The sequence below is a fragment of the Pteropus alecto genome, unplaced genomic scaffold (assembly GCF_000325575.1).
Source record: "Pteropus alecto unplaced genomic scaffold, ASM32557v1 scaffold25, whole genome shotgun sequence".
Lineage (NCBI taxonomy): Eukaryota > Metazoa > Chordata > Mammalia > Chiroptera > Pteropodidae > Pteropus > Pteropus alecto.
The window spans coordinates 21,807,300-21,835,076 of NW_006441955.1; the positions used below are offsets into that span (position 1 = coordinate 21,807,300).

Consider the following 27,777-nt stretch of genomic DNA (forward strand, 5'->3'; position numbering starts at 1 on the left):
GATTAATGGATAACTAAGTCACATAAAGCCAACATCATGAAATATGCATGTTGTTGAACTATTTAGTCACATATCACATTTTCTATTAACACATTCTCATTAGATTTTCTAAACACTATCAAGGCAATTCATCCTTTCATGTTTCAGCCCAACTCCTCCTTCAGATGCCATCAGTCTCTTCCAACACCACCACGCTTAACCACACAGCCACTCTTCACCACTCCCACACCTCACCTCCCCTTCATGTGGTCCCTTTTTCTTCCCTGTCTGTGTTCGTCCTTTTCTCCTTAGTCATCATTTTTGTCCTTTGTTAAACTTACTTTCTTTAACTTTCCACTTCACTATTTTAATACTCATCCTCTTTGCTTCCGTTAAAACATTCAAAGTAAATATTTCTAAATGAATGTGGCAGATTATAAATTTTGGCCATACTTTTTAATTTAATTTTTTTTAAACCATTTTCTGTGACCCTGTCAAAGCATGTGTGTAGAAAAATAAATGAATTTTTAGGCCAACTAGATGTGGATTCTAATCATAATTCTGACACTTTTACCAAATGTGTGGTGGCCTTAGGAAAATTATTTTAAGCTTCTCACCCTCAATTCCTCAGCTGTAATATGAACCATTATTACCACCATATAAGGCTACTACAGAGACTAAATAAGAGGAGGAATTCAAAGTACCTAGCTGTGTTACCTTAGGAACTTACTTAACCTTTCTGCTATTCAATTTCTTCATTTTTAAAATGGTGTAATAATTATATCCACTTGATTAGATCGTGTGACAATTAAATTGATTAACATATTGCTTTGATCTATGCCTAACACATAATGATATGTGTGTAACCTATTATTTATTACTTAATACCCAGCACCTTGAAAGGAGATCTCCTATAAGTAGTTCTTTTGTACAAATGGGATAGTAACAAACATATTTTTAGATTATTGACTTGTCTAAAAGGGATAACTGTTTAATATGTAGAAAGCATAACTGGACAAATGTAGACCATATTAGAAAAGTAGAATCAACAGGACATGGTACTGATTTTAAGGGGGTGAAGGATAGAAAATAATCAAAGATGGTTCCCAGGTTTTTATTTGAATAACTCGATTCATGGTGATCTCATACACTAAGAGAAACAAGCTTTGGTCAAAAAGTAAGAGGGCTCAGGATACTTATGGTACAAGAACTAAAGAGTTCATTACATTTAGCAACACAGGAAGTCACATTGGAAAGGTTTATTAAAGTGGTAGGAAAAAGTGAAACTACTGGATTGAAGAGGGGATGATCAATAAAGAAGTAGAAGAAATAAGTGTAAGAAAGCCCTTCAAGAATATTGACTATAAAGAAGAGGAGAGAAATAGAATGTTGTCCAGAGAGAGAGTTACTTTGAAAAATGCAGGAGGTCGTATTGGTAGCTATATTGATTATTCACAACCTTGTTTCTTGAGCTGCTATAATTTGCCAAGTCCTATATGCCAGAGATAAACAAGTGTTCAAGAACAGTTTTAATCTATTGGGGGAAATAGATATATAAATAAATAAATAAATAAGAAAAGAAGGCATATACAGAGTACCAAATATATGGAACTGAAAATAGTGTTATAGGCATTCAGTCTCAAAGTCATTGGCATAGGCTGAAATATTTGGATAACGTTTCAAAAAGGAAGCAAGACCTAAGCTCGTTCTTGAAGCAGGGTTGGGACTTCAGTGGTCAGGAAGAGCATGGGGGCGAGGAGTAAATGGGGTTAATCGAGCTTCAGGCAAAAGGGCCTGGCTTATGCATGGTAGTCAGCAATTGGAAGGGGAGAGTAAGGAGTGTTTATTCAGCTCATTTTGTTATCTTTACTGGAAAAGTGGGTTTGTTCTAAAGCTTTTTCTGTGTCCTGCACAATATTCAGCAGTGCAGTAGATGTCAATAAATATTAACCAAATATTTGCTGGGTAAATGCTGGTCATATAGGACGCTGACAGATAAGAATTTTCTTGGACTAAGACTAAAAAGGGGGAAATTAAGATCTTAAGTCTCAGAGAATTTATTTTGAGTCGCAAATTTGGATCTTTATAGAAAAATATCAAATAACAATTTGGTCTGAGTAACTACAGAATTCAATTCTATGGGATTTAGGAAAAGTTACTGCTGAATATAACCACCCTATAAAATATTCCCATCATTCCTACTCTTTCTTGCCCTTTACTCTGCTAGTATCGAGAAGAAATTTTAATTCGATAAATGTTTATTGATCACCAATAGTTTCGCCGGCTCATTGGTCTTGTCCCTGTTGAGCTTATAATCTTGCTGGAGACAAGCACTGTCAAAACTAGGATAAGAAGAAATCACTGGTCGAGGTGTTGAAAATTGGGGATATTTATTTAGAGGAAATGTTGGAAGCGAATTCGAATTTAGAGGAAACAACATGAACAAAGGAAGGGAGAGAGGGAGAAAGAAGCCAAGGGATATTGTGGGGATAGTCATACAGCATTGACAAAAGGTTAGAACTAAAATTGCCCTAAGCTGTCATGGTTGATAACTTACATTTCTGTGACTAATACTTCTATCTCACGGGTATAGACTATCTAGTGTCTTGAAAAAAACCAGCAGCTCCTCTTAGCAACTCAAGAGATGCTGAATGGTTCAGTGAATTTCTTAAAAATAGACTCATTCGTTTCTTTGAATTTTCAAAGTGTCCTTGATGAAAGGCATGTGGGGCTAAGTACATTTTTAACCTGTGCTTTTGCAGAGGTGTGGGCATTTAGTCCCTCTGTGCTCACTGAAGGAGAATGGAGGTAGCATAGTAAAAGCTGGAGCTTCAGATTAGTCCAGTAGGTTTCCTGTCCTAAGTTACCTACAAATCCCTGCTTCTGAAAGCGCTGCAAACAAATTCCCCTGAAACATACTTTTTTTAAACATTCATTTGTAGCTCATTCTGAGAGGTTAGAAGGGACACTCCTTAGAGGTCGAGCTCGGCAGGAGCACAGCCTCTGCTTGTCAGAGATAGAGCCGCCTCCCCTGCTCTCCTGGAGTTACCCAAGTCTGAGGCTGCTCTGCTTAATGTGGGAAAATTCCTTTTTTGTCGTTAAAGCTCAGCTCTCCTCTCAGCTGTTATTTTTAAGCTCAGCCCTCCTCTGCTCAACACAAGTACACGTACTTCTGTGTCTTTTAACAAGAAACTCGGCACACAAAATATCAATGGTGTCTGCATGCCTAATTCACTGAATTTCTCTGTTCTTATTTGTTTTTCGTATATTTCTGCTCTTACTCTCTCCTCTCTCTGTCTCTGTTTCTTTTTTCCCCATTAGTGTCTAGTGTTTAATGCTATTATGCAGAGATAGAAGGTTATCAGAGACTTCTTGTGTCTGAGTATTAGACGAATGCTCAGAAGGCCCATGACACATTGCCAACGAGTTAGTATTAGATCCGGCTTCTTAAACGTGGATGAGAAGAGTCCTATGACACGTTTTGGTACAAGTAGTTGGCACCTATATCTCCACACTTACCAGGGGCTGGAGACATGCCTGGAACCTCAGAAATTTAGGAAAAGGTTGTAAGTGATGCAGGAAAAAAGAACAGTTATTAGTCAGGAGCCCCATTAGGTGATCTTGGCAAAATATAAAGCTCTTAAAATTCTTCCTTTTAAAAAGATAAGTTAATAATTTCTAATATCCCTTCCAACTCTAAAATATTACTTTCTACATTTCTCATTTATCTAAGTCCCCTAAGTTTCTGCTTCATATTATTTTCCTGTTGGTGTTTGTTTTGGAAGACGCATGCACTCTCATCACATGTAAATTTCCAATACATTTCAGGGCTTACCTACAAAGTGGAATTTTTAGTATTTAAAAAAAAAATCAGTGTTCAGAAAAATTACTAGAAAGCAGCATTTAGGTGCTAGTGGAAGAGTAAAAGTTAGAAACTTCTTTGATGCTTTTAGTTTTGTGACTTTGTTTTAGTAATCTGACTAGTTAATTATTGCTTTTCCATATTTGGATATCACATATCTTTGTCATTTTCTTCATTCCTTAAAGTTTGACTGTGTGCTTTGTAGAAGAAATTTCCCCACACTGTCATCCTGTGACCCCCAAATATAGGTTTTAAAACCAATAGACTGAAGTGAAAACCCTATGCTTATCCATGGTTCCAAAGCATGTGAAAAATGTTAGACCCCATAAAGAAAATATAATCCATATAATATTTTCCAATATCTTTCTTCTCTTTCTCCATTTTAAATTAATATAAAACAATTCATATATAACGAATGCATAGCTATCGTCTTCTGTGATATCATCTTCAGCATTCAAAATTGTTCCATTTTGCAGTTTGCACACCTAAGGATAAACAATAACTGTAGCCATAGAAATGTCAATTATACTTGCTTGTTTATTCTAGGCCATTAATTCGTAGAAACCTCACAATCAATAGTGTGTGTGTGGTGAAATTTAGTCAGTCATTATCGCTCTTGCACTTGCATTTTATGGTGCTGAGCAAATAGTAAGTGAAGAGTGTGAAGTTTTTTCACATTACTCTCAATAAATGAGTTTAACCACAATACAAATCTTATAATCCACCTCTTCAATCCCACTGGCAGTGGGACAAATCCAGTAGCTTTAGAGGTAAGCCTTCAAATATACTTCTACTGACAGACTGAAGTTTGTTTTAGGAATAAGTCGAGGTTCTGCAATCCTTCACATTTACTGGAGTTCTCTAGTTCTGTTTCCATGGCTTCCAAAGTTCACTGAAATTAGGCTTTCAGTGTTAGAAGTTCATAATAGGGGGCTTTGGTAAATTCCTTCTCTCTTACCTAGATTATGTTCAAGATCTGTATATTGCTGTTCTTGAATGAGTTTGGGATGCTATTGCGCTGACAACATAGCTCTTCCCCTGCATGCCTTTTCTGAAGAAGAACCAGGGATAAATACGAGTTATCTCAAGTCAATCTGTACGAAGCCAAACTTTGGTTGCTTTCTGGAAGCATACAAAAATAAAATTATAGATCTTATTTTTAGTGAAGAAGTACCGTCAAAGGGATTAATAGGGAAATCTAGGCTTGGGCTTCACTAGCTTTCGACAAAGAGGGATGCCCTGATGAAATAAAATTTAAAATATAGAGTTCCACATGCTTCACTTTTCTTTCAGAAGAACAATAAAATCCTCTGGTTGTCATAGAAGTCCTGGAATAGTTTGTGGTGAGCCTCAAGGTACAAAGGAGGTGTCAAGAATATAAGTAGAGGCTTCATTTGGTTCTCAAGCAAAGTATATGATTTCCAACGTTACTGTACAATTGTTACCAGGTTTCTGTATGCAGCCCAGATTGTGAGAGACCCTCAAGTGGTTGCTGAGGGTCCAATCGCCACATAACATCCATAATAAGGAAATATCAATAAGGTCTATGAACCCAAATGTGCTCTCTCCATTATCTGAGGCTCAAACTCAACACTTGCAACCGTTACCCCCATGAAGATAATGATTTTTTGACTAGTTTTTGTTACTAATGGTGTAAGAAGCAGAGATAGATATGTAAAATTAGAGGCAGAAAGATACCAAAAGAGACTATGAGAATATATATGTCTGTGAGGACCTGATGTAGATGATTTGGAATTTTTTAGGGAAACAGTACAAGTCTCCAGAGCAAGTAGATGTGAGTTGCACTGCATTTCAAAGGTCTAATTAACACCTTACATTATATTTGAAACAATTGGAAGCAGTCAGGGTATGGGGCAAAGGTTCAGAAGGGGTTTTCAAGGGTAGTTCAAGAGGAGAGACATGTGCTGAAAGTCGAGAAGGTGGTACTCCCAAGAGAGAAGCCTGTAGCAGGAGTAGAGTCCTGGAGCATCACGTAGCAACTCGGGCAAAATGTGGTGGCAGGCAGATCCCCAGCTCCTCAGCATAAGGTCTGAATGATTGCTTGTCAGGCAGATGTGTTTGTAAACTAATGACTTTCACAGCGTGATGAGATTGAAAATGAAGCCTAATTGCTTCTACTGATTTAACCCTTGGAATGCTTCCAGGCATGTCAATAGCCATGTGTCTTTAATCATGTAAGTTAATTACCTCCAGGCATATATCAGAAACCATTGCCTTATAGGAAGTCTGGAAGCACTACTGTTGTTATTAGGTTTACATTTCTAGGACTGTCATCTATTCAAATAAGGACACTGAGAGGTTGGCCACGGTGACCTTAAACTATTGTTTGTTAGTAGCAACTGACATAGGCAATTACGTGGCTCTATAATTCAGAAAAAAATGAATTAATATTTATGCTTTTCTTCTTAAAGAAAAAAAAAAATCTTAATGGTAGCAGAGTGAGAGGAGCAAGTCACCTTGGTTCTTCTAAGGCCACCATGAACTTCAGTCTAGCTCTGGAAGAAAGTCAGAATTGGAAAATGGTCTAATAATCAGGCCAAACTGATTAATAGTGACAATTAGTATTGGACTATAGTGCATAACCAACTGATTATGAATCATTTGAGTACTTTAGGTAAATTTTCAATACAAGTAATTAAAATGAAAAGACTCACGATGCTTACATAATGACTTCATTAAATTAATTCAGTTCTGAGGTTGGAAAAAATTTTCTTTTGTCCCAAGGAACCAGCAGAATTTAACTTCCATTCTCTTTTGTTTAAAAGAGAACTGGAGAAAACACTTAAAAGACACACACACACACACACACACACACACACACAAGCACACACACACACCCCATATTGAAGACGGCTTATTCTTTTCTGAAGGTGAACTGTTACTATGGAAGAAAGACCCGAAGGTCAGTGCATGTATTGTATTTGCATTGCTTAATTTGGATGAAGTAAATCTTGCCATCGGTTATATTTTGTATTCTGCCAAGTGCATGCATTGTTAAAGTTAAAAGAACTTTATTGTGGAGTGATCTGTAAGGGACAGACACTTCAAAGAGATAAATACTCAGTTCTGTTACATAAACAATTGACCCAAATCATTTGCTTCATGATAAAAGACAAAGCCGGAGCCAAGTCCAAATACTGCAGTATCAACACAGTCAGGGGAACAAAGACTCCGTTTGGTGAAATGCAGTCATTCAATCAAAGCAGCAGTAGTTTTTTTTAAAATGAGACAATAGGAATGGAAGAGATTCTCTAGGTCTAAGAGTGAGCTTTATAGTTTAGAAAGAGCATTTGCCTTTAAGTTATGTGAACACTCTGTAAAGTAAGTCTCATATGTATTAATAATAACAAATACTTATTTAGCAGTCACAAAATTTCATGCATGTCTTTTAATTTCCTTCATTCTTGTCGTAATTTTCTAAGATGAAACAGGAAGACTCAAAAAGTTAAAGTATTATAATTTGTCCAGGACAAGTAATAGCAAAAAACAAATATTCTAACTCTATGCTTTTGTCCTACAAGCTACAGTGCCTGTCCACAGTAGTCTATTTCTTAAGACCCTTTCTTCTACTTCATTAACGATCTTTTTTTTCAGAATTAATTCTTACATTCACTGTATCCTTTTCTAAGTCTTCAGTGAAAATCACTTTAAATTCTAGCTTATGTATGATAATGTTTCTTCCTTTTAGTTTGCATTTTATTCCCAAGAGACTGTAGTCTCTTGGAAGGCGGACACCATAGATTCTAACACAGAACTGGGCCTTCACAGGGGGATGAGTAAACCTGTGCACATCCCCACACTGGCCAGCACTATTGTAGCATATCATTTCACCTATAACACAGGATGACCAAAGGCAACATTAAAGTCCTTGAAGCTGCTATTGTTGCAAAGTTGACTTTGCACACTCAGCCAAGCAACTTGCTTCTGAATTTAAGCCTTACTTGACACAAGAAAATTACAAATTAGCAAATCGCACAGACTTTCAAAACCTACTCAGAATAAATCAAAATGTTAAATCCAGAAAATACTAAAAATCACTGTAAGTAGTAAGGACTTTTTGACCTCTATCTACTTAACTTCCTATAATAAAATAGTTTTACCATTACTCACTGCTCTCTGGAGAGCATTCCTTGGTGGCATTCACCCTTAACAGTGTTTCCAGAGAGTTTTTTAGAAGACAAGTGTGTGTGTATGTGCACAGCTTATGTGTACATATTTGTGTATTATCTGTTCACCATTTTTCTCCTTCCTTCGGTGTAACCTATGTCTTCTCATCTCCTGCCCCTTACTTCTCTTTGATTCCTTCTTCCCAGATGGTAAGACTTGGGCTAAGGAGCTAGCTCTACCAATTGCTGACAGGTTTGCGCATCTATCAAATTCAAATCAAAAGGATCTGATTTATAAGGCTGCTTCCACCGAATGTTATATGCATAAAATGCTCTGGAAAGTGTCACATGAGGACCACTTCTCCCCAAAATTTTATACAAAAGCAAACAGATGAAATGGTGTTCTTCTAGGGGGAGAAAAAGTCTCAGAAGGCCCATTACCTTTTTTTTATTTCTCTCTTCTGATCCTAATGATAGCCTCCATGGCACTGCCACCCTTCACGTGCCTGACTTCCTTCCCAGGTCAGACTGCAAGTTCCCTGTTCATACCAACTGTGCTTCATTCACCTACAAATGACATATCAACCATACTCTGGTAGAGAAGGAGATTAGTCTTCACCGGCTGTGTCTTGGTGGTACAGAGGTATTAGATTAGTTTCTATGTAGCTTATTGACTTCAGTCTCATTATCTTACAGTCGTATATTGAACATAGATAGGTATTTCGGGCACTGGTAGGCCTCTCTTCACCTAAGCAGTATTTCTGGAATTTTTGTCTAGACATCTAGTAGTAGCACTCCTGGATCCTCAGGGCCTGACTGGATGACGTGGGAGTCAGCTTCTGCTAAAGATGGGCAGACTTTGGAGAATGAAATTTGAATGCTGACTTCACCTCTTACTAGCTGTGTGATACTGGTCATCTGATATAACCACTCTGAGCTTCAATTATCCATCCATAGACTCGATATGCTATTACCAGCCACATAGGGAGTTCACGAGGAATGGAAAAATCTTGAAAGTGCCAGTGCCTATCCACAGGAGGCTGTCACACAATGTTTACTTCTTCTATTTTTACTGCCACCTACTCTGTTATTGCCCTGTCACACCCACAATTTTAATTTCTCACTCTTCACAAAACTTGCAATTTATGACATATCTCAGCAATAAACTCTTAAACTCATCACTAATAAGAATTATGCCACTCCTATTGTACTAGCTGATTTCAGCTCCAAGCTTGTCCCCTTCCCTAAGTACCCTCAACACTAATGCTGATGACCCATCAGATGACCTTGTTGCTGTCACTCATTACCAGGGATTCTGTCAGCTTCATCCTTACCTGTCTTCCTCCATTTATTTCACTCCAAAAAGGAAGTATGGCTTAACATTAATTGAAAAAAATAAAAAATAAAAGGAATGGATGAATCTTAGAGGTAGTTCTAAAAATTAGTTTTCTTTGTTATTGAGTGGTTAGAAAAAGTCTTGTGAACCAGTCCAAAAGACTACCTGGAACCGAATAGAAAATTTTCTTTTGTTCCAGCACTTCCCAAAGTGCTCTCTCATTCTGCAGTGTTATTTTCATAGCATCCTCTTTGACATTTGTTGACATTTGGCCCCATTGCCGCTAGGAACTCACATTGTCCGGTGTTCCTAAATTGTCACTGCATTCTTTGTTTTGTTTCACCTGCTTTTATTTGTTTAGGACATCAGATTTCACTTTGAATGTTATTTCAGTTTGATAAAAATCATAGTTATTTACCCGGCAAAGCCAACCTTGCCAAGCACAACACTGACTTTAGTCAAGTTCCTCAGCCTCCTAAGTCGGCCACTATTCTTTCATAAAAACTCACAGGACTTTTGGTAAAACTATCTTTTCTAATTGGATATGTTATTGCTTTGTACTTAAGAACTCCAAACCAGAAAACCTGACAGCGACCCTTGGTTTTTTGTTCCCCTTTTTCCTCTGAATCAAAGCTGTCTCAGGATTTAGACACTCCTTTTAGATGTTTTGATGGATTCATCCGATCGATTTTTGTTTGTTTTGTACTCTACATTCTTACTTTAGTTTTTTGGTACCTGGATCCTAAAATTATTACACTGGTCTTTCTACTTTCAGAGCATTGCACCCTATGCATAAAAACCTGCTAGCTCTTTGTATTATGTCAGGAATTCACTCTCTGACCTTCAAATTCCCTTGTAATCAATCCATCTCCCTCCACTCAATTCCTCCCTCCCCCATTATTCTTCAGCATGTCCTCTCCAATACAGTAAGCACATTCTTCTTGTAATTCCTATTACAGACTACACGCACTTCCATCTTTTGGCCTCTACCAAGATCTTCCCCAACCTGGACTTCGTTTCCCCTTTGTCCCTGCCTCATTTCCTCCTCACTACAACATAAGCTCACAGCTCTTTGCCTGTCTTGTTCACCACTGTACATCAGTATATAGAAAATTTCCTGGAACATGATCAGTTCTCAGCCAATATTTGTACACTTGCTGACTGTCCCTCAAGGCCTACTTTAAAGTTAATTTTAAATATACACTGTTTTCTTTGAATTCTAATATTATCTACATTCATCTTCATTTTCATCAGCTGATTATACATTCCTTAAAGATGGAATCTGTAACTTATATCACTTTGCTTCTTTCAGAGTATCTCGATGTCGTGAGAAAATAAATATGCTTTGGGGAAAGATCTGTAATGACACAAGAATGTTTCATAAAATTAATTGATCACTTACTATTTGCCAGACACTGTTCTAAAATCTAAGATGGTGGCCTACTTGAACTAGATTCTAGATCTTCACTGCCACTAGCTGCTTATATAACCTATGTTGATACAATAAGATTCTCTGAGCTTTGGATGACTCTTCTAGAAACTAAAAGGGTTAAATTAGGTTAGTTCTAAGGCCTCTTTCAATTGTAGGATTATCTGAATTTTAAATAGTTATTTATAGATTGATGAGTGGTATTCTATAAGTACTTGCAACTAATACTAATATAAATATTAACTAATAAAGGATAATCTTTATCATTCCAATCTCATGACTGTGTATTTTCAGGTTCTTTTAATTAATTTATTTGTTCAACAATGTATGTTGAATACTCCTATGTAATAAGCAGTGTGCTAAAAATCCTAGAGATACAGAAATGACCATAATTCCTGCAGCTGGAGATTTGCTGCCTCTCATACCATAATGTACTGGGTAGCCCAGTGACCAAATACCCTTAAGTTTCTCTAACAGAATAAAATATTGCTAAACAGTCTACTCCCAACTTCAACTAGCTGGTATAATCATTTTTAGTAATTTAAAATATGTACTTTGGAAGAAATTTAAACAAACACATGAATAAACAAAATATTCCCTAGAGGTATAACTTAATTGGGGGCTTCTGTAGATCCATAGTTCTAAGCTATTGCCTCAATGACTGCTGTTTTGGAAGAAGTGAGGGTTAAGTAGGTATTCTGAGAGCCTTTCCCTTTAGTTAATCACAGCAATGCCATTTGTACATCTATTTTATAGATTGAGGTTATGCTGATATTCATAGTTCTAGATCACTAATTGGAATTAAAAATAAAATAATGGACAGAATGTTTACATATGATCACTTAATATGATTAGTGAATACAGCCCATTATGTGTTTTAAGGGTATCTATGAAATGTAAATATTAAGGGATTATGATATAAAAACTCCCCTGAGTACTTCAGGAAATCCAGTGGTAAAGCATTTAGATGCATTTTTCTTGTTGCATTAGAACTTTTAGAGCGCTCCTGATGCTGTAGAAGTCTTTGTCATGATAGAGTGATTCTTATCACATGTAAAATTGATCATTTGTAGTTAAAGGCAGCATCTTGGGAGGTTTTGTTTTGACATCCTAGATTACTTCCACACTGTGCTTTCACAAGCAAAATGATCTTGAACACATTCTAGATTTTTGGTAGATAAAAAATGATTAAATATATAACAAAAGTTAAATTTGTTAATGACGGAAGTCTAAAAGTAACTTTTTTATAAAGCTCAAGACAGTACCAGAAAGCACTTGTATAATAATTCATATTATCATACTTGACTTATTTAGCACTAGAAAATATATTTTTCTTATTTTGATCATAAAGCAAAACTATTAAGGATAGAGCAGATACATAAATATAGTATAGTCTATGTGCACTAAAAGAAATGTGCTGGGTGATCTCCTAGTACTGTAATGATTCATTTTTCTTTAAAAGAAAATTTTTTTCAATTACAGTTGACATTCAATATTATGTTAGTTTCAGGTATATAGCATGGTGTTCAGTCATGTATATAACTTACAAAATAATACCCCCAATAAATCTAATACCCACCCAATAGCATACAGAGTTATTACAACATTATTGACTATGTTCCCTGTGCTGTACTTAAGAAAGGTATGCAATAAGAAGCACTCGAAGATAATCCTGGGTCATGATAGGCTTGCCTGTAAGATATCCACAACTCAGTTTACTAGTATGTGCGGGAAATGACCTCTCTTTGGATTGTCCTAGCCTTGATTTAGTTCTTGAAAAGGATGTTCTTAATTTATCTTGACATCTGGTTTGGAAAGGAGACTTTAATGATGTTTAAACAGTTTCTTCCCCAGGACCTTCAAAAGTGATTTAGCTAGTCTCATCTCACAGGCCTTAAAAACACTCCTTTGTCCCGAGATTGTAGCAAGAACATATTGGCCAAGACATTTTCCTTAAAGAGTCCTTTTCATGTCAGGCCCTGCCCGTAACTGTCCTTGTGCCTAGGGTTCCTGCAAGCTGGTTCTCCTGCTCTAACTCTAATATGCTCACAAATGCCTTTTACTCTTTGCCTGTAACCACAATTGTGTTAGCAAATGAGCTTCGAAGAGCTGAAAATCTGATCTTCAGTTAATGAGTCTTTTTGACAACTTTAGAGGATTTATCTAAAGTAGGATACTTTGTATACTTTCAAAGATAGATATAAAGTGATCACGATTTTTAAATATTCCTTTTGAATTAGCAAAAATAAGAAAATAGAGTCATTAGCCTGAGATCTCTATTAGCCCTTGAGACTTGTTTAGATTATGGGGTAAACAATGGTAACTATTGTTTTCCTCCTTGAGGAGCCAATCAGATTAGAAAATAAAGTTTATTCAAAGTCTGCTTTTCTTTACAGTCATAATATTCTTCTCTACGAGGATGGACATGCTGTGGTGGCAGATTTTGGAGGTGAGATTTCCGTGACTAATAACCCAAATGATATCACTTTCTTTCTTCCTTCCTAGTTTGTGCCTAATATTGTATGACAAATATAGAAATAGATTTCACCATACCAGCTGTACTTCTCTAAGTCATTCAAATTGCAATGACCCTGATATTTAAAAGTATATCTTTTTTTTTTTCAGTTACCCCCCTTTAACATCCTCAGCTAAAAGAAAGGAAGTGAGAATTTAAATAAGATAGAGATTTCTTAGGGTTTCAAAACTTTAGGTGTAATTTTTGACCTTGGTTTTAAGATATTTCCTGTGACATGAATTTCCTTTCTATTTCTCTTAGAATCGAGATTTCTACAGTCGCTGGATGAAGACAACATGACAAAACAACCTGGGGTTTGCTGCTGCTTGTGTTCCCTATAATCATGAAACAATTAAAATGTGTAAACTCAGCATGAGAGGAAGTGAGATGAGAGCAGCTTTAAATGGACGAAATGTCATTGTCTCGGGGCAGGATTATGTTTTATGTTTTTATTTTCAGTAAACCCTCCAAAGAACTATTTCAAGGCTCTACCAGAGAAATAATGGATGAAATAATACAGAATTTTTTCAAATATAACTGAAAAGTACATGGCAGGCATGGATAATTGGCTTTCATATTTAGGTCTCCTTGTTAAGTAGTGCAGTTAACATTTAATAGGTAACTAACTATAAAATTTGTAGTTCATCAGCATCTATTAATGATTCATTTTCCACTTTAACATTATAAGTCAATAGGTGGTATAGTCAAACATTAATGTTTAAGAAAAATGTAAATTATAACATCTGAAGCAAGCATAATGTAGATGCAAAAAGTCTACAATTCAATTCATCACCTAACCTCTCCTTCACTTCCACTTCTTCCCAAGAAAGCACACTTCTCTTTCTGCATTACCTGTGTTATTTAATTAACACAGGGGTAATTTTTTTATTCCTTCCTTTTCTTGCTTCCACTGACACACTACTCAATCACTTTTTCTGATTTTCTAAGTGTTTCTTTTTTTAAAAAAGTTCATCCCAACCTCTCATTTTCCACTGCCTCAGTTGAAGTCCTCATCATCTCTTTTCTGGATTGTTGCAATAGGTTTCTGACTCCAGTCCTCTCTTTCAGTTCCTTTTTTGCAACATTGCCTAGGGCTCCTGTTCTGACAATTTACCTCCTCCTATAAACCATCAGCAATGCCCACTGCCCACAAACCAAAATCCAAATTCCTTTGCCTGGTAGCCTCCTGCCTTTCCCAGTCTGCCCTCAGGGCACCTCTGTGACCTTCTGTCCTATGATGAGTTCTCTCAAGTTCCCTATGTACTGGCACACAAGCCGTGGCCATCCCCCTAACATGCCATTCACTTTCATATCCCTGTGACTCTGCCAGTGTGGCCTTCTCTGCCTGGAAAGCCCTCCACTGCACCTCGCCTGAAGGAAGTCTCCTTATCTTGCAAGGCCCAGGAAGTTTTATCTATTTAAGTACCTTTCCTCCCACAACTTGCCAGCCCATCCTCCTCCTCCCCATACGCTCATCCCTCTGTGTTTTTGTAGCACTTTGCATGGCTGGTTTACACTCTTATTCATTCAACAAACATTTATTGAAGGCTGACCATCATGTGTCAGGCATTGTCCAAAGGGGCAAGTATGCAAAACATAGATAAAAGCTTAGTTCTTGATCTCAAGGAGCTCATTTTCTAGTGAAGAAAACATAATAATAGGCGATAGATTTAAAGCAGTATGGAGGTTCAGCGATAAGGTGTGGCAAAGCATCATGGGAGCTCGGATGGGATGAATAGAAATTAGTCAGATGTGGGAAAACAGAATGGGGTGCCAGGCAGAGTGAACAGCAATGTGAACAAGACACAGGGGTGAATAAGAAATATCAGACTTCCTGGGGGAACTTTCAAAAACTTGACATTATTGGCACGTACTCTGTAAGGAAGAGAAAGTGAGAGATCGAGTTAGAGAAGAAAGCAAAAACAATATCGTGGACCTTGTTGTTATCCGAGTAAGATTATTCACGCTGATTTCTCCAGTTAGATTCCATTTATTTGTTCAACAAATATTTATGGAATACCTACTAGATGCCAGACATTCTTTTAGGAAATGGGGATATTGCAGTGACCAAAATAAGGTACTTGTTTCTATGGAGATAATATTCTACTAGAAGGAGATAGATCCTGAACAAATTAACAAAATATATATCAGGTGGTGATAAATGTTATAAAGAAAAAACAAAGCAGAATATGTGAATGGAGAGTAACGAGTGTGCCATTTAGATAGGGTAGGAGGGAAAGGAAACATTCGAGACCCACTTCAGGAGTCATCCACATGGGGGAAAGAGCAGTGTAGACAGGGGTAATGGTAAGTGCAAAGGCCCTGAGGCAGGAGAGCTCTTTGTGTCTTCAAGGCTAGGGCGACTGGAGTGGAGTGGGCAAGAAAGAGAATGATAGGATATGAGGTAAAGGTGGTGGGAAGAGTGTGTCCTCATCTAGTACGCGGGACATAGAGATAGCTAAATCAGTGATTATAAACTCTGATTGCACATTTAAATCACTATGAAAACTTCTTAAAAGCATACTACTTAAATCTAATTCCCAGAAATTCTTTTTTTGTTGGCCTAGGGTTGATTTTGGGTACCTGTATCTTTGAAAAATTCCCTCAGGTGTTTCTAAAATGCAGCCATTTGATACTCTGACTAAACAAACTTTCATTGAGTGGAATCTAATTGAATTTCACCAATAGCAAGTTACATCCTTTTGTAGTGGCAGCAGCACAGTTTTCAAGCACAGCCCTACTCTAGATTTGTTTTTAAGGCTATTTTGTTTCTTACAGTCATGTGGCTTTAAGTAAATTTGCTAATTACTCTATTACCCCCTTGTGAAAAACTGATCATACTGTATGCCTGCTCCCACTAACGCAGTGTTGTGACAGAACACATAATCTGCTATATAAGTGGAGGCTATTTGGCATGTGGAAGAACTACAAGTGAGCACCATAATCAGAATAAAGATATTCCTGGAAAGCTATAATTATTCATGATTTCAGAATAAGGTAGACACTTCAAAGGAACTACCAGCAGCTAGCACTACATACAGAATTTCAGTAAGACTAATAAAACACTACTGCTTTCCTTCAGTGGAAATACAAAGAAAGAAGATGTTTGGCTAAGTTCATTGATACGATTATGAAGCCATGGGGTTTTAGAGCCAGAAGGGTTTTCCCCTTCTGTTTTGCCTTTGAAGAATCTAAATTCCAGGAAGCCTAAGAGACTTACCCAGAGCTGCCCAAATAGTCAGTGGTAGACCCAGATCTAGAATTTTCATCAAACTCAAAATCTAGGACTGTTGTTTAAACAACAAATAATCCAAATTTGTGCATTTGCATTCCAGAATGGAATCATGTTTAAAAATGAAAAATACATAATTGCAGAAGAAAAGAATGTAACTAATGCCATCTAAACATGAGGACAGAACTTTGCTCAGAGCAACTTGTAACATTTGTATGGGCTTTCTTACTGGGATATTGTGCAAACAGCATTCAGAAACGTGACTGGGCAAACAAAGAAGATAAGACAGACCTGATCCTGCCAGTGAGAATCTCCTTCACAGGAATATTCTGGACACTCCCAGAAGACCCTTTCTTGTCATAAGGGCACTATTTATGAGTCCGATATAGTGATTTTCTAAATTACAACCTGAAGATCTAAAGGAGGGAAGTGCCTCACACAGTACGTAGATCCACTCCCAGGGAAACATAGATTTCCTGGGTAAATCCACGGTTGGCTGTTCAGAAACTTATGCGGCTTCTAGGGAAAAAGATGCTCAGAGGTTTAAAAATGCTGCTGCTGTGATCATCAATCTATAAGAGGCAGGGAAACTTGATGATTAATATTGCTGCAATATCTCTGGAAAAATTATGAATTTCATGATTCTTCCAATGATTAAAAAAAGCCCTTTAAAAAACTGGACAACAGTAAACATGTTATTTATGTATAAACACGCCAATTTATTGCACAAATTGAGGGCAGTATCGATGTTATTTCATGTTTATATATTTGAGTTTCACAGGCAGGGAAACTTGATGATTAATATTGCTGCAATATCTCTGGAAAAATTATGAATTTCATGATTCTTCCAATGATTAAAAAAAGCCCTTTAAAAAACTGGACAACAGTAAACATGTTATTTATGTATAAACACGCCAATTTATTGCACAAATTGAGGGCAGTATCGATGTTATTTCATGTTTATATATTTGAGAATATTGGGAGAACACTTAACAAATCCTAAGAACATTGTCCTACAGTAGAAGAACTAAATATTGGTAAATGACTTGTGAATATTTCTCAACACACAGAATCTCCGCTGGATGGCCCCTGAGGTGTTCACACAGTGTACACGCTACACCATCAAAGCTGATGTCTTCAGCTACGCTCTATGTCTGTGGGAACTTCTCACTGGCGAAATTCCATTTGCTCATCTCAAGCCAGGTAAACCATGCTACAATTAAAGTTTCTCTGTTTTCCTTGGTTCTGTGCATTTTTACGACTTCAGGAAACTTTTTTTTTCCCTAAAATGATTATTCTTGGTGGGTTGGCAAGCTGAGAGGTAAGTAAACAATCTCAGATTGTTTTAAGGTGTTGCCCAATCCAGAAAATTTAATGACCTAATTCTGCGATTTTAGACATAGGCACACCAAAGTGCAAGTATTCTTTACTAAAGTTTAGGGCTTTGATTTATCTGTTGTTAATAAAAAAGCAAATAACTATGGCCATGTAACACATGGGTGAAAATGTGGACAATGCAATATTTATCTTTTGAGATTAGATTTCAAAAGTGCCTTTTTAGTGTTTATAAAGGGATAAGCTGAAAGTAGTAGCACATAAAGATAACCTACCAAGACTGCTTGCTGCTTATCTCACATTTTACAAAGGAAAATTACTTTTCCTGATAATTATGTATTATACATATGGATACATTCCAAAAATGGGGCTTTGTGAGTGAGCCTAATATTGTTGGTAATATACATTTATACTCTGTACAATGGCGGAGGTAGGGATTTTACTCACAGGAACAACGTACATCTATTCGAGGTTTAAGATAAATTTTATTTGTACCTGTCTCTCCATTTTATTAGGATTGCTTTCTGTCTTGTCATACTGTTTTCTTACTCGTGTTCACTATTAGGCTGGAAACTCCTTAAGGAATTTGCATCCCCCAAACTGAGCATGCATAAAAAGTAGTTTTAAATTAAATCATAAATAAAATTTAAATAAATTATATTATAAGTTCCAGTGGCCACTCTATCACAATATATCAGAAAGACAAATTACAAATATGTATACTCAAAAGTTAAAGTCTTAACCAGGATCACAGTAATTATTAGTACTCAGGTACAGAGCAAAAGCCACATTTCATGCTTTCTTTTCAAGGTATCTTCTCCCCTAATACGATATGGTTTTTAATTACGTTCTGCATAGTGTCTAATGGAGTGTCCTTCACAGATTATATGCTCCGTGCATAGTTATCGAGTGCAATGATTATTTAATTGTCCTAATCTCTCTATATATACTTGTCGTAGTTTTAAATGATTTAGCCTTTATTAGAGTGTTGAGTGAGGACTCTATTTTGAACTTGACCAACACTGCCACTTGTAATGTCTTGCTCTGATATACTGCTGTCTCCTTATTCCTTAGAATTTTCATTCTGATGCAAAGAGTATATTTAAAAAATCAAGTAGAATTTTAGAATTACTGTGGTATTTTTCATGAGTGAGAATACATCTCCCTTCCCCTCACCTCCTGTGTCAATCCATTCACCTCTTCCTGTTGATTTTATGTCCTAAATATATCTTGGATTTACCCACTACTTACCATCCTAGCTCAAGCCACCATCTTTATCATTTAAACTACTGCAATAGTCTTTTTTTAAATCAAGTTTATTAAAGTACAACTTATACAATAAAATTTACCATTTTAAAAGTTCAATGAGTTTTAATAAATATATACAGTTGTGTGTCCAAAACTAAAATCACAATATAGACCATTTCCATCACATCAAAAAATTTTGTGGTGCTACTGTAGAGTTAATCCACTTTTCCCACCTCCAGCCCCTGGCAATCATTGATATGATTTCTGTACCTATAGCTTTGTATTGTTCAGATGAAAGTGTGTTGTTATAGTCATCAGTAATTAATTCTTTTTCATTCCTGTATGATATTCCATTACGTTAATAAACCTTGCTTTATTTATGCATTCACAGGTTAATGATCATTTGAGTTATTATCACTTTGGGGCCATTATGAATAAAATCACTGAAACCATTCAGGTCATTGTATGGATGTTTTCATTACTCTTAGATAGATACATAAGAGAAGGGATTACTAGATCTTATGGTAAGAGTTTTTCCAAGGCGTTTGCACCATGATGGATTTCTACTAGCAGTGTAGGAAAATTCCATTTGCTCCATATCCTTGCCAGCCCTTTTTCATTGTCTATTTAAAGTAAAATATTAGCCATTTGATTAAGTGTATAATGATAAATCAATGTGGTATTATTTTTTATTTCTCTAATAACTAAAGGTGTTGATAATCTTTTCATGTGTTTATTTGCTGTTCACATCTCTTTCTTTGGTGAAGAGTTTGCTTGAATTGTGTTATTATTTAGTTGTAAGAGTTCTTAGATTCTAGATAGAAGTCTTTCATCTACTTTGTGTTTTGAAGATATTTTTCTCTAGTCTGTGGCTTGCCTTTCCATTTTCTTAGTGATATTTTCCAAACAGCAGCAGTTTTTAATTTCAGTAAAGTCAAGCTTTTAAATCAAATTTTTGTATATTCTGTCTAAAACATTCTTGCCTCACTCAAGGCTATGAAGATTTATTCCTATGTTTTCTTACAGAAGTCTTATAGGTTTAGATTTTATAAGATCCATTTGAGTTTTAATTGAGCAATGGGTTATGTTTTCATTCTTTTGTTAATTTATTGCCTTGTTTTTTAATATGGATTCCCAATTTTTTCAGCATGATTCATTGGAAAAACTTTCCTGTCTCCTGTCTCCTTAAATGGTAATTTTGTTAAAAATCAGTTGACCAGATCTCTGTGTATCTATTTCTGGACTCTATTCTGTTCTGCTTATATTTGTTTACCCTTCTGACACTACCATACTATTGGTAGGTTACAGCAAGTCTTGACAATATAAGACCTCCAACTTTGCTCTTTCTTGTAAAATTGCTTTGGCTAGTCTAGGGTTTTTGCTCCTTTATATACATTTTGAACCAGCTTTTTGTTTCTACAAAAAAAAAAAAAAAAAAGCTGGAATTTTGATTGGATTGCATTGAATGTGTAGATCAATTTGGGAAGAGTTGACAACTTAAGCGTATTGAGTCTTCCAATCGATAAACATGGTGTATCTCCATTTATTTAAGTCTTCTTTAATTTCTGTCATCAGTGTGTTTTAGTTTTCATCAGGCTAACCTTGTACATAATTTTTTAGACTTATCTCTATATATTTTGTTTCCTGATACTATTGTAAATGTTATTTTAAAAAATTTTAATATCCGATGTTTCTTTTCTAGTATAGAGATATAATTTATTTTTAAATAACAACCTAGTACCATACAAATTTGCTAAATTAACTTATCACTAGCTTTTTCTGGTACATTCCTTGGAATTTTCCACATAAATGATTATGTCATCTGTGAATAAAGAAAATTTTATTTATTTCTTTCCAATCCATGTCTTTTATAACTTTTTCTTGCCTCTCGCATAGTCAAGGACCTCCAGTACAACACTGAAGAGAGTGGTGATTTATATACCTCAAATTTATCTATTTCTCAAAGTTTTTCTACTACCACCCTAGTTTAAACTGCCATGTTTACCACTTTAACTACTGCAATAGCCATTTAACTGTTTTCCTATTATTCTTGTTCCCCCTTCCTCTTCAATCCGTACACTTCCACTGGAATGATATTTTAAAAACAGAAGCCTAATTATGAGACCATTGTTTAAAATTATCTCATGGCTTCCCAGGTTCTTAGGATTAAATATCAAAACTCTTAATATGTCCTGCAAGACTCTACATGATTCTGAATCTCTAACCTTACTTATATCATTTAACTTTACCATGCTCCCATCACTCTAGCCTTCTTTTGCTTCCTTCAGTATGTTTCATTTCTTCTGGCTTCTAGGCCCTTTCACAAGCTGTTTCCTCAGTAAATTCAGTCAATGATGACTCCACAAAAATTGCTGTGAGGATCAAATGAGATGGTGTTTTTGACTGAACTTTGTAAATTGAAAATTCTGCAACCCTAAGATAAAAGATAAGGGCAGAGTATAATACAAGGCCAAGGCTTCCCACAGTTCTGTACTTGAGTGTTACTCTCATTCTCTAGGGAGCCCATATAAATACTTCAAGTCATCTTGACTCTTCTCTTTCCTTAATTTCTTTTTTCTTTTCTCCTTTTCTTCTTTCTCTCTCTCCCTTACTTTTTTTTTCTTTTTCTTCTTGTTTTCTAATTTTCAGTCCCATTTTCTAAATATCTCTCAAATCTATATACTCATCTCTCTTTCTACTGCTACTGCCTTATTTCACACCAGAATCCTGAACAGTATCTTAAATGGTACCCTTGTCCTCAGTTTTGCTCATCATCTTTTTTTTCGCTAATTGCCATATTATAGGTAGATGTAGCTTTCTAAAAACCCAAATTTGATCATCCATCTTTCATTACTTCATATCTCCAATGTCTTTCCTTTACTTCTAAGATAAAAAACAAAATTTCTTAAACAATCTACAAAGGCTCTCATAATAATTATGTTCCTGCCTACCCCACCCCCAACCCAGGCCTGCCTTTTGCTGCTTGCATACTCTCCTCTATGTTCCAGCCACAGGAGACTATTTTATTTCCTCAACATGACACATTTCCTCTCACTTTCATGTCTTTGAAATGTTAGTCATTTGACAGAGACACTCTTCCCCACTTTTCATCATACTAACTCCAATTTACTCTTAGGTCTTAACTTAAATATTACTTCTTCCAATAACATTTTTCTTAATTCTCCAATATTGAGTTAAGCTCATCTCCTCCAGGCCCTGTCATCATTTATTGTAGTATTTATCATATTTTACTCATACAGTTTTGCTATTTTTCTCTATTCTGTTATACTTTGCTAATTATAAAACTGAATATTTCAGCGAGATAAAGATCCCCTCTCTCAGGGGCCCCTACAAATTATTTACTCTTTTTGGAGGGAAAATATTATAGAATAGAACAGTTAAAAGTCTTGCCTAAGAATAACTTGATTCTAATATTACAGATATTAGAATTTATAGCACTTTATTGGAAAGAGAGTTTGTTTATGATAGATGCTGAATTTTTTAAAGTTGGACAGTGACCATGCATCACGAAATGAGACTGTTAATATTATTGCAGTGGTTAGGCAATCTAGCATGTGTTTAGCAATAAATTATGTAAAGCATCAGATTCAGTATAAGCTACATATTTGCCATTTACAATGAGGAACAAATCCATAACTACAGTGTGGGACAGCATTATCAATTATGGTAATAGCAACATTACACATGGCTTACTTCTTGGATTTAGCAGAATCCTATCTCCTGGGGAAAATATAAAATATAAATATAAAATTAGAACAAAAATATTAGCATTGACTCCTATGCAAGTGATGATTTCTATTCAGAAGAACTTGAAGTTCTTCTTTTACATAATATATGTTCAAATTAACTTTATAATTTCGAGATTAGAAAAAAAACTGAAAAAGCTATTACATCCAACATCCCAAAGGTCATGAGATCAAATGCTCTCAGGGCCAGCGGGAGCAGGGAAATGTTCTACATGGGGTAATGTGATGAATGGGAAATCACATGCTCTGACTCAAGGGGACAGCTGCTACCCACCTTCAGCCAGGAGTGTCATGAAGGAACATAGGGATGCCTGTTCACTGTTACCATATCAACTAATTTCTGTGTATTTGTTCAAAAACCTAAAGATTTTCAAATGTTGGCAGTTACGTCAATTTTTAAGAAAAATTTTTCAGGCTAACACTGTATGAGCTAGAGACAACTGGCATAATGTGCAAGAGCACGAGTCTTGCGACCTTCTGCAAATTACTTAACCAAACGATACTTCAATACTTGTTTCTTTCTTTAAAAAATGAGGATAATAATAGGACCTACCCCAAAGTGTTGGAATTGTGGCTAGCATTAGTAAGTACTCAATAAATAAATATTAGTTATTATTATCCTTAGACCATCATTAAGGGATCCTACTGGCCAGAAAACAAAGAGCAATAGGGCATTGCCCAGGCTCTCATAGTACAGAGACGGGGTGGGAAAAGTATAATCAGCATAGTAAGACCCAACTAGATTGAGGCACAAATTCCTTAGGATGCTCCCCAGATGGATCTCCTGCCCAGACAAGTGGTGGGAAAAGGATATCAGGGAAGGATCCTCAGAGCAGATGATGCCAAAACTGCATCTTAAAAAGATGAGTACTAATTAAATAGGTATAGTGGGGAGGTAGAGACGGTGTCCCAGCAAAAATCTGTATAGGCAAAGTACAGAGGCATGAGAGATTCACAAATAATTCAGTAGGAATGAATCGGAGAATACAAGGGAATCAACAGCAAGACACATGCTGTAAATGTAAAACTAGAGCCAGATGGCGAAGGGCCTATGTGTCAACAATGGCAGTCACTGCGGTAGGGTGATAGTACAGGTTTATTATTTTAAATTCTCCCTCTTGCTACAAAGCAAAGGCTAGATTAGAGAGGTTCAAAACAGAGGTAAGGATATCAGGTAATTTAGAAGAGAATGTATAAAATCTTAACTAAGGTAGTGACTTTGAAAGAAAAGAGCTTTAGGATATTTTATGTATGTAACTATGTATGTAATGTATGTATGTATGTATGTATGTATGTATGTATGTATGTATGTATTTTTCTTATTCCTCCTATAGGAGATTTTAATAGAACTTGCCAATGGATTGAGATTAGAGCACATGGGAGAGGAAGAAGTCAAGGGTAACTTCGGTCTTCTGGCTTATCCAGCAGAAGGATGATGGATATAGGAAGAGAGCAGATTTGTGACAGAAATGATTAGGTTAGAAGGAGCCAAGGTGTAAAGCCTAGGAGAGAGGTAAGAACCAGGCAAGATGAGAAAGGAGCTGGTATGACCTGGCAAACAAAAGCTGTCTTGAATACATTTCAGAGGAAGAAACCAACACTTGCTTCCTCAATTTTATTTATCCCATGGACTTGTCATTTCTGATATATGATGAAAAACTAAAGAAGAAATTTGGGATGAATTAATCCATCAATATGTATTTTAACCAATCCCATTTCCTTACACCCAGGTATCCAATTTTGTAGATCACTTTCAGATGATAGTTTGGAGCCACAGAAGAGAGCCTCTTGTTTTCCTGTGTGATGCCAGCTGGTTCACAAGGAAACTCAACTCTGTGCCCTGGGACTCCTTAATGCCAGGCTCTAGGTCTAGGATGTGGTAGCAAATTTTGAACATTTGCCAAATGATTCTAGCCAGTTTTTGGTGAGACTCCATATTGAGACTTAACTCAGTGTTGTAAACTGCAGTCCAGGAGCCAAATATAGCTTACAGACCTTTTTTAGTTTTACATATGGTTTTTAAAAATACGAATAGAAGTACATTTGGAGACACAGTTATGTCATAGGCCTCATATTTGTAGCTACTCTTGCTTAAATATTAGATGATTGTGTACTCCTCCATATATGATTAGGATCCTAAAATATTCAACATATCATAACCTCAAAGGGCTTAAGCACATTGATGATGTGGACTGTGTTTTGGCAAGAGATAAGAAAATAAGAGTGAGTAAAGTTCTGAAATCTTACGTGTGCTATGCTAATCTTTATCAGTTTTTCACTGAGAAGACTAGAGCCAAGCAATCACTACACAGATCGCCGAAAAGATCAAATCGGTCCAATGGATGGTGATATTTCTATGAATATAGCTGATATTAACATTCCGATACTTCATTACACTGACAAAGATTGCAATGAGAACAGACAATGGTGCAAATTAATCTATTCTTCTGACAGTCTGTAATGAGAATGGGATGTGGTTTAAAAAATTAAGCCATTCTTAGTACAATCTCAAGATTGCAATCTCATGGTCTCTCTCAGATGCTATATGCTCTGGTGATACATCATTGAAAAGTGTCAGTTTAACAAAGAATGTGTCTTAGCTCTTGCTTAAATGGTAGAATGCATTTGCTTTGTTTTACCACAGCCCTGCCCATTAAAAACAATGAAGTAGAATCAACTGTGTTTTTTAGAATACACATACACAATCACAATTGTGTTTTTTAGAATACACATACACAGTTGGAAAAAAAAAATCTGGAAATTTTATCGTAGTCAAAACTTACAAACAATTATACTTTGCTCTCTTTTTATATGAATGCCTGGATTTACTTTTATAAAACATAAGAAAGTAAGCGATAGGTTACTTTAGGAATTCAGAATCTAGTATCAATTCATCCATAATCAATACATAACTAATTAAGTTCATCATGAAGAGCTGTATACTCATCCTGTCCACAATGGCCGTATTACATTGTGAGCTGGGGTTGGTGACAGATGAAATGGTTTGTAGCTTTGTTATTTGCAGTAATTCAATGCAATGTTTTACTTGGTATTCATAAGAAAACCTCAAAAAGAACTAATATTTCTGGTGTAGACAGAACAGAAAATATACAGCAATGTTTTTGATATCTTCTAGATTCACACTAAAAGAATCAGAAAGACCCTTAGATATGTAGATAATAAGTATAGCAATAACAACAGCTAACAGTTATTGAGAACCAACAATATACCAGATAATCTACTACTCTTTTAATTTTAATAATACCCTGTGATTTGGATTAGAATAAGATAGATGCTCAATGTCACATGCTAATAAGAGCTATAGTCAAGACTTAAATGCATGGCTCCTTGTTCTCAAAGCCCATTCTTGTCACCATTACACTATGTCCTCACTGCTTCATGTTTAAATTGAGAGAAACTGATACTCACAGAGGCAAATCAGCTTAATTAGGATCTCTAAGAGAGTTAAAAAGCAAAGCCAGACTGGAAATTAGGCCTTCAGATTTCCTTGTTAAGGGCATTTCTTAATAGTAATACTTCTGCAGTTTGTTGAAGGCCCACCCCAAAGTTTTGAACAAAATATAGTATTCTATATCAAATTGCCACCAGATTTCTGTAATTGACCTAATTATGTTGTAATTTGATATTAAACTAAACATTATATTCATTCTACAATGTTTCTTGACGACCAGGAATTATTCTCTGTCCTAAAAACTTAATAATGAGCAAGATATTAATTGGCATTAATCCATCACCTTCGCTTGTTTGTACAAATACTGTTCACTGAGACCTATATACCATGATCATGTTTTTTTTTTCCAGGACAATATTTTGAACTATCTCATTTATTGATTCATTCAGTGCATATCTATTGAATGCCTACTGATTGCCAGTCACTGTGCTAAGCACAGGAAGTACAGTGGTGAAAAGACACAATCGCTGACCTCAAAGAACTTTTGATCTATTTGCTGAGGCAAGCTAGTAAATAGATACTTAAGTATAAAACAATGTATGTTATTGTAGTACAGGGTGCTGTGGAAGGACCGAGGATGGAAACCCAGACAGCGTTCATCTAAGCTGTGACTTAAATGATAGTAGATGTAATGCCAGAAAAGAGGGTAGGGAAGAAGATTCCAGGAAAAAGAAATCACACTTATCAACTGAACCATAAAAACAGTGAAAAATCCAGTAATTCATGTCTTTCATAATTATGTATTCATTTACCAAATTTTATTGAAAAGCAGAACTCATTTTTTTCTTAGCCTATTATCATTCATGTAGAATGTTCAATATATTTTGTCCCATGAATAAATGAGTGAAGGTTATCACATGTTATACTGAATGACTGTTCTGTTGTTCATTGACCTCTTTAGAACACAACACTGATAATCTCCATTCATAGCTTTTCTTTTCTTGATAAAATTTTGATAAACAATGAAGAACTTGAATCCACAAATCGACATCAGGGTTATTATGCCCTTGAAGCTGACTCACAAAATTCTGTCTAATTCAACTCTCATTCAGGATAATGGGAGTGGGAGACAACTGTGTTCTAGAATTGTGCTGTCCAGTATAGAAGCCACTAGACACACATGGCTATTTAAATTTAGATTTATATTAATTGAAATAAAATAAAATTTCAGTTTCTCTGTCACACTAAACACATTTTAAGTGCCTAATAGCTATATGCTACCATATTGAAAAGCACAGAAGAATATTTTCATCATTGCAAAAAGTTCTATTGATGAGCCATACTCTAGAAGATTATAAGCTTTACTAAACTATCGATAATTATTTCAGGATAGTGCTGGAGAAAGAATAAGTGCTCAATAAATAGTTGTTGATATTTTTTAAATTTAGCCTTATTCTCTTTTAAAAGCAAAATTTTCTTTTTGAAAGTAGAAACTAACATTTATATAAATAATTTAACATATTTTATCTAGCAAT

At 35.7% G+C, this 27,777-nt stretch overlaps 1 protein-coding gene across 1 annotated transcript in view; it reads left to right on the forward strand.

Annotated features, from left to right (window-relative positions):
* Positions 1-27,777, forward strand: part of LOC102891957 (serine/threonine-protein kinase TNNI3K) — a 259,759-nt gene that overhangs the window by 154,920 nt on the left and 77,062 nt on the right. The window contains exons 18-20 of the mRNA XM_006919326.1: positions 13,130-13,182; positions 13,510-13,562; positions 17,551-17,683. Coding sequence (XP_006919388.1) covers positions 13,130-13,182; positions 13,510-13,562; positions 17,551-17,683 — 239 coding nt within the window. The remainder of the gene's footprint in view (positions 1-13,129; positions 13,183-13,509; positions 13,563-17,550; positions 17,684-27,777) is intronic.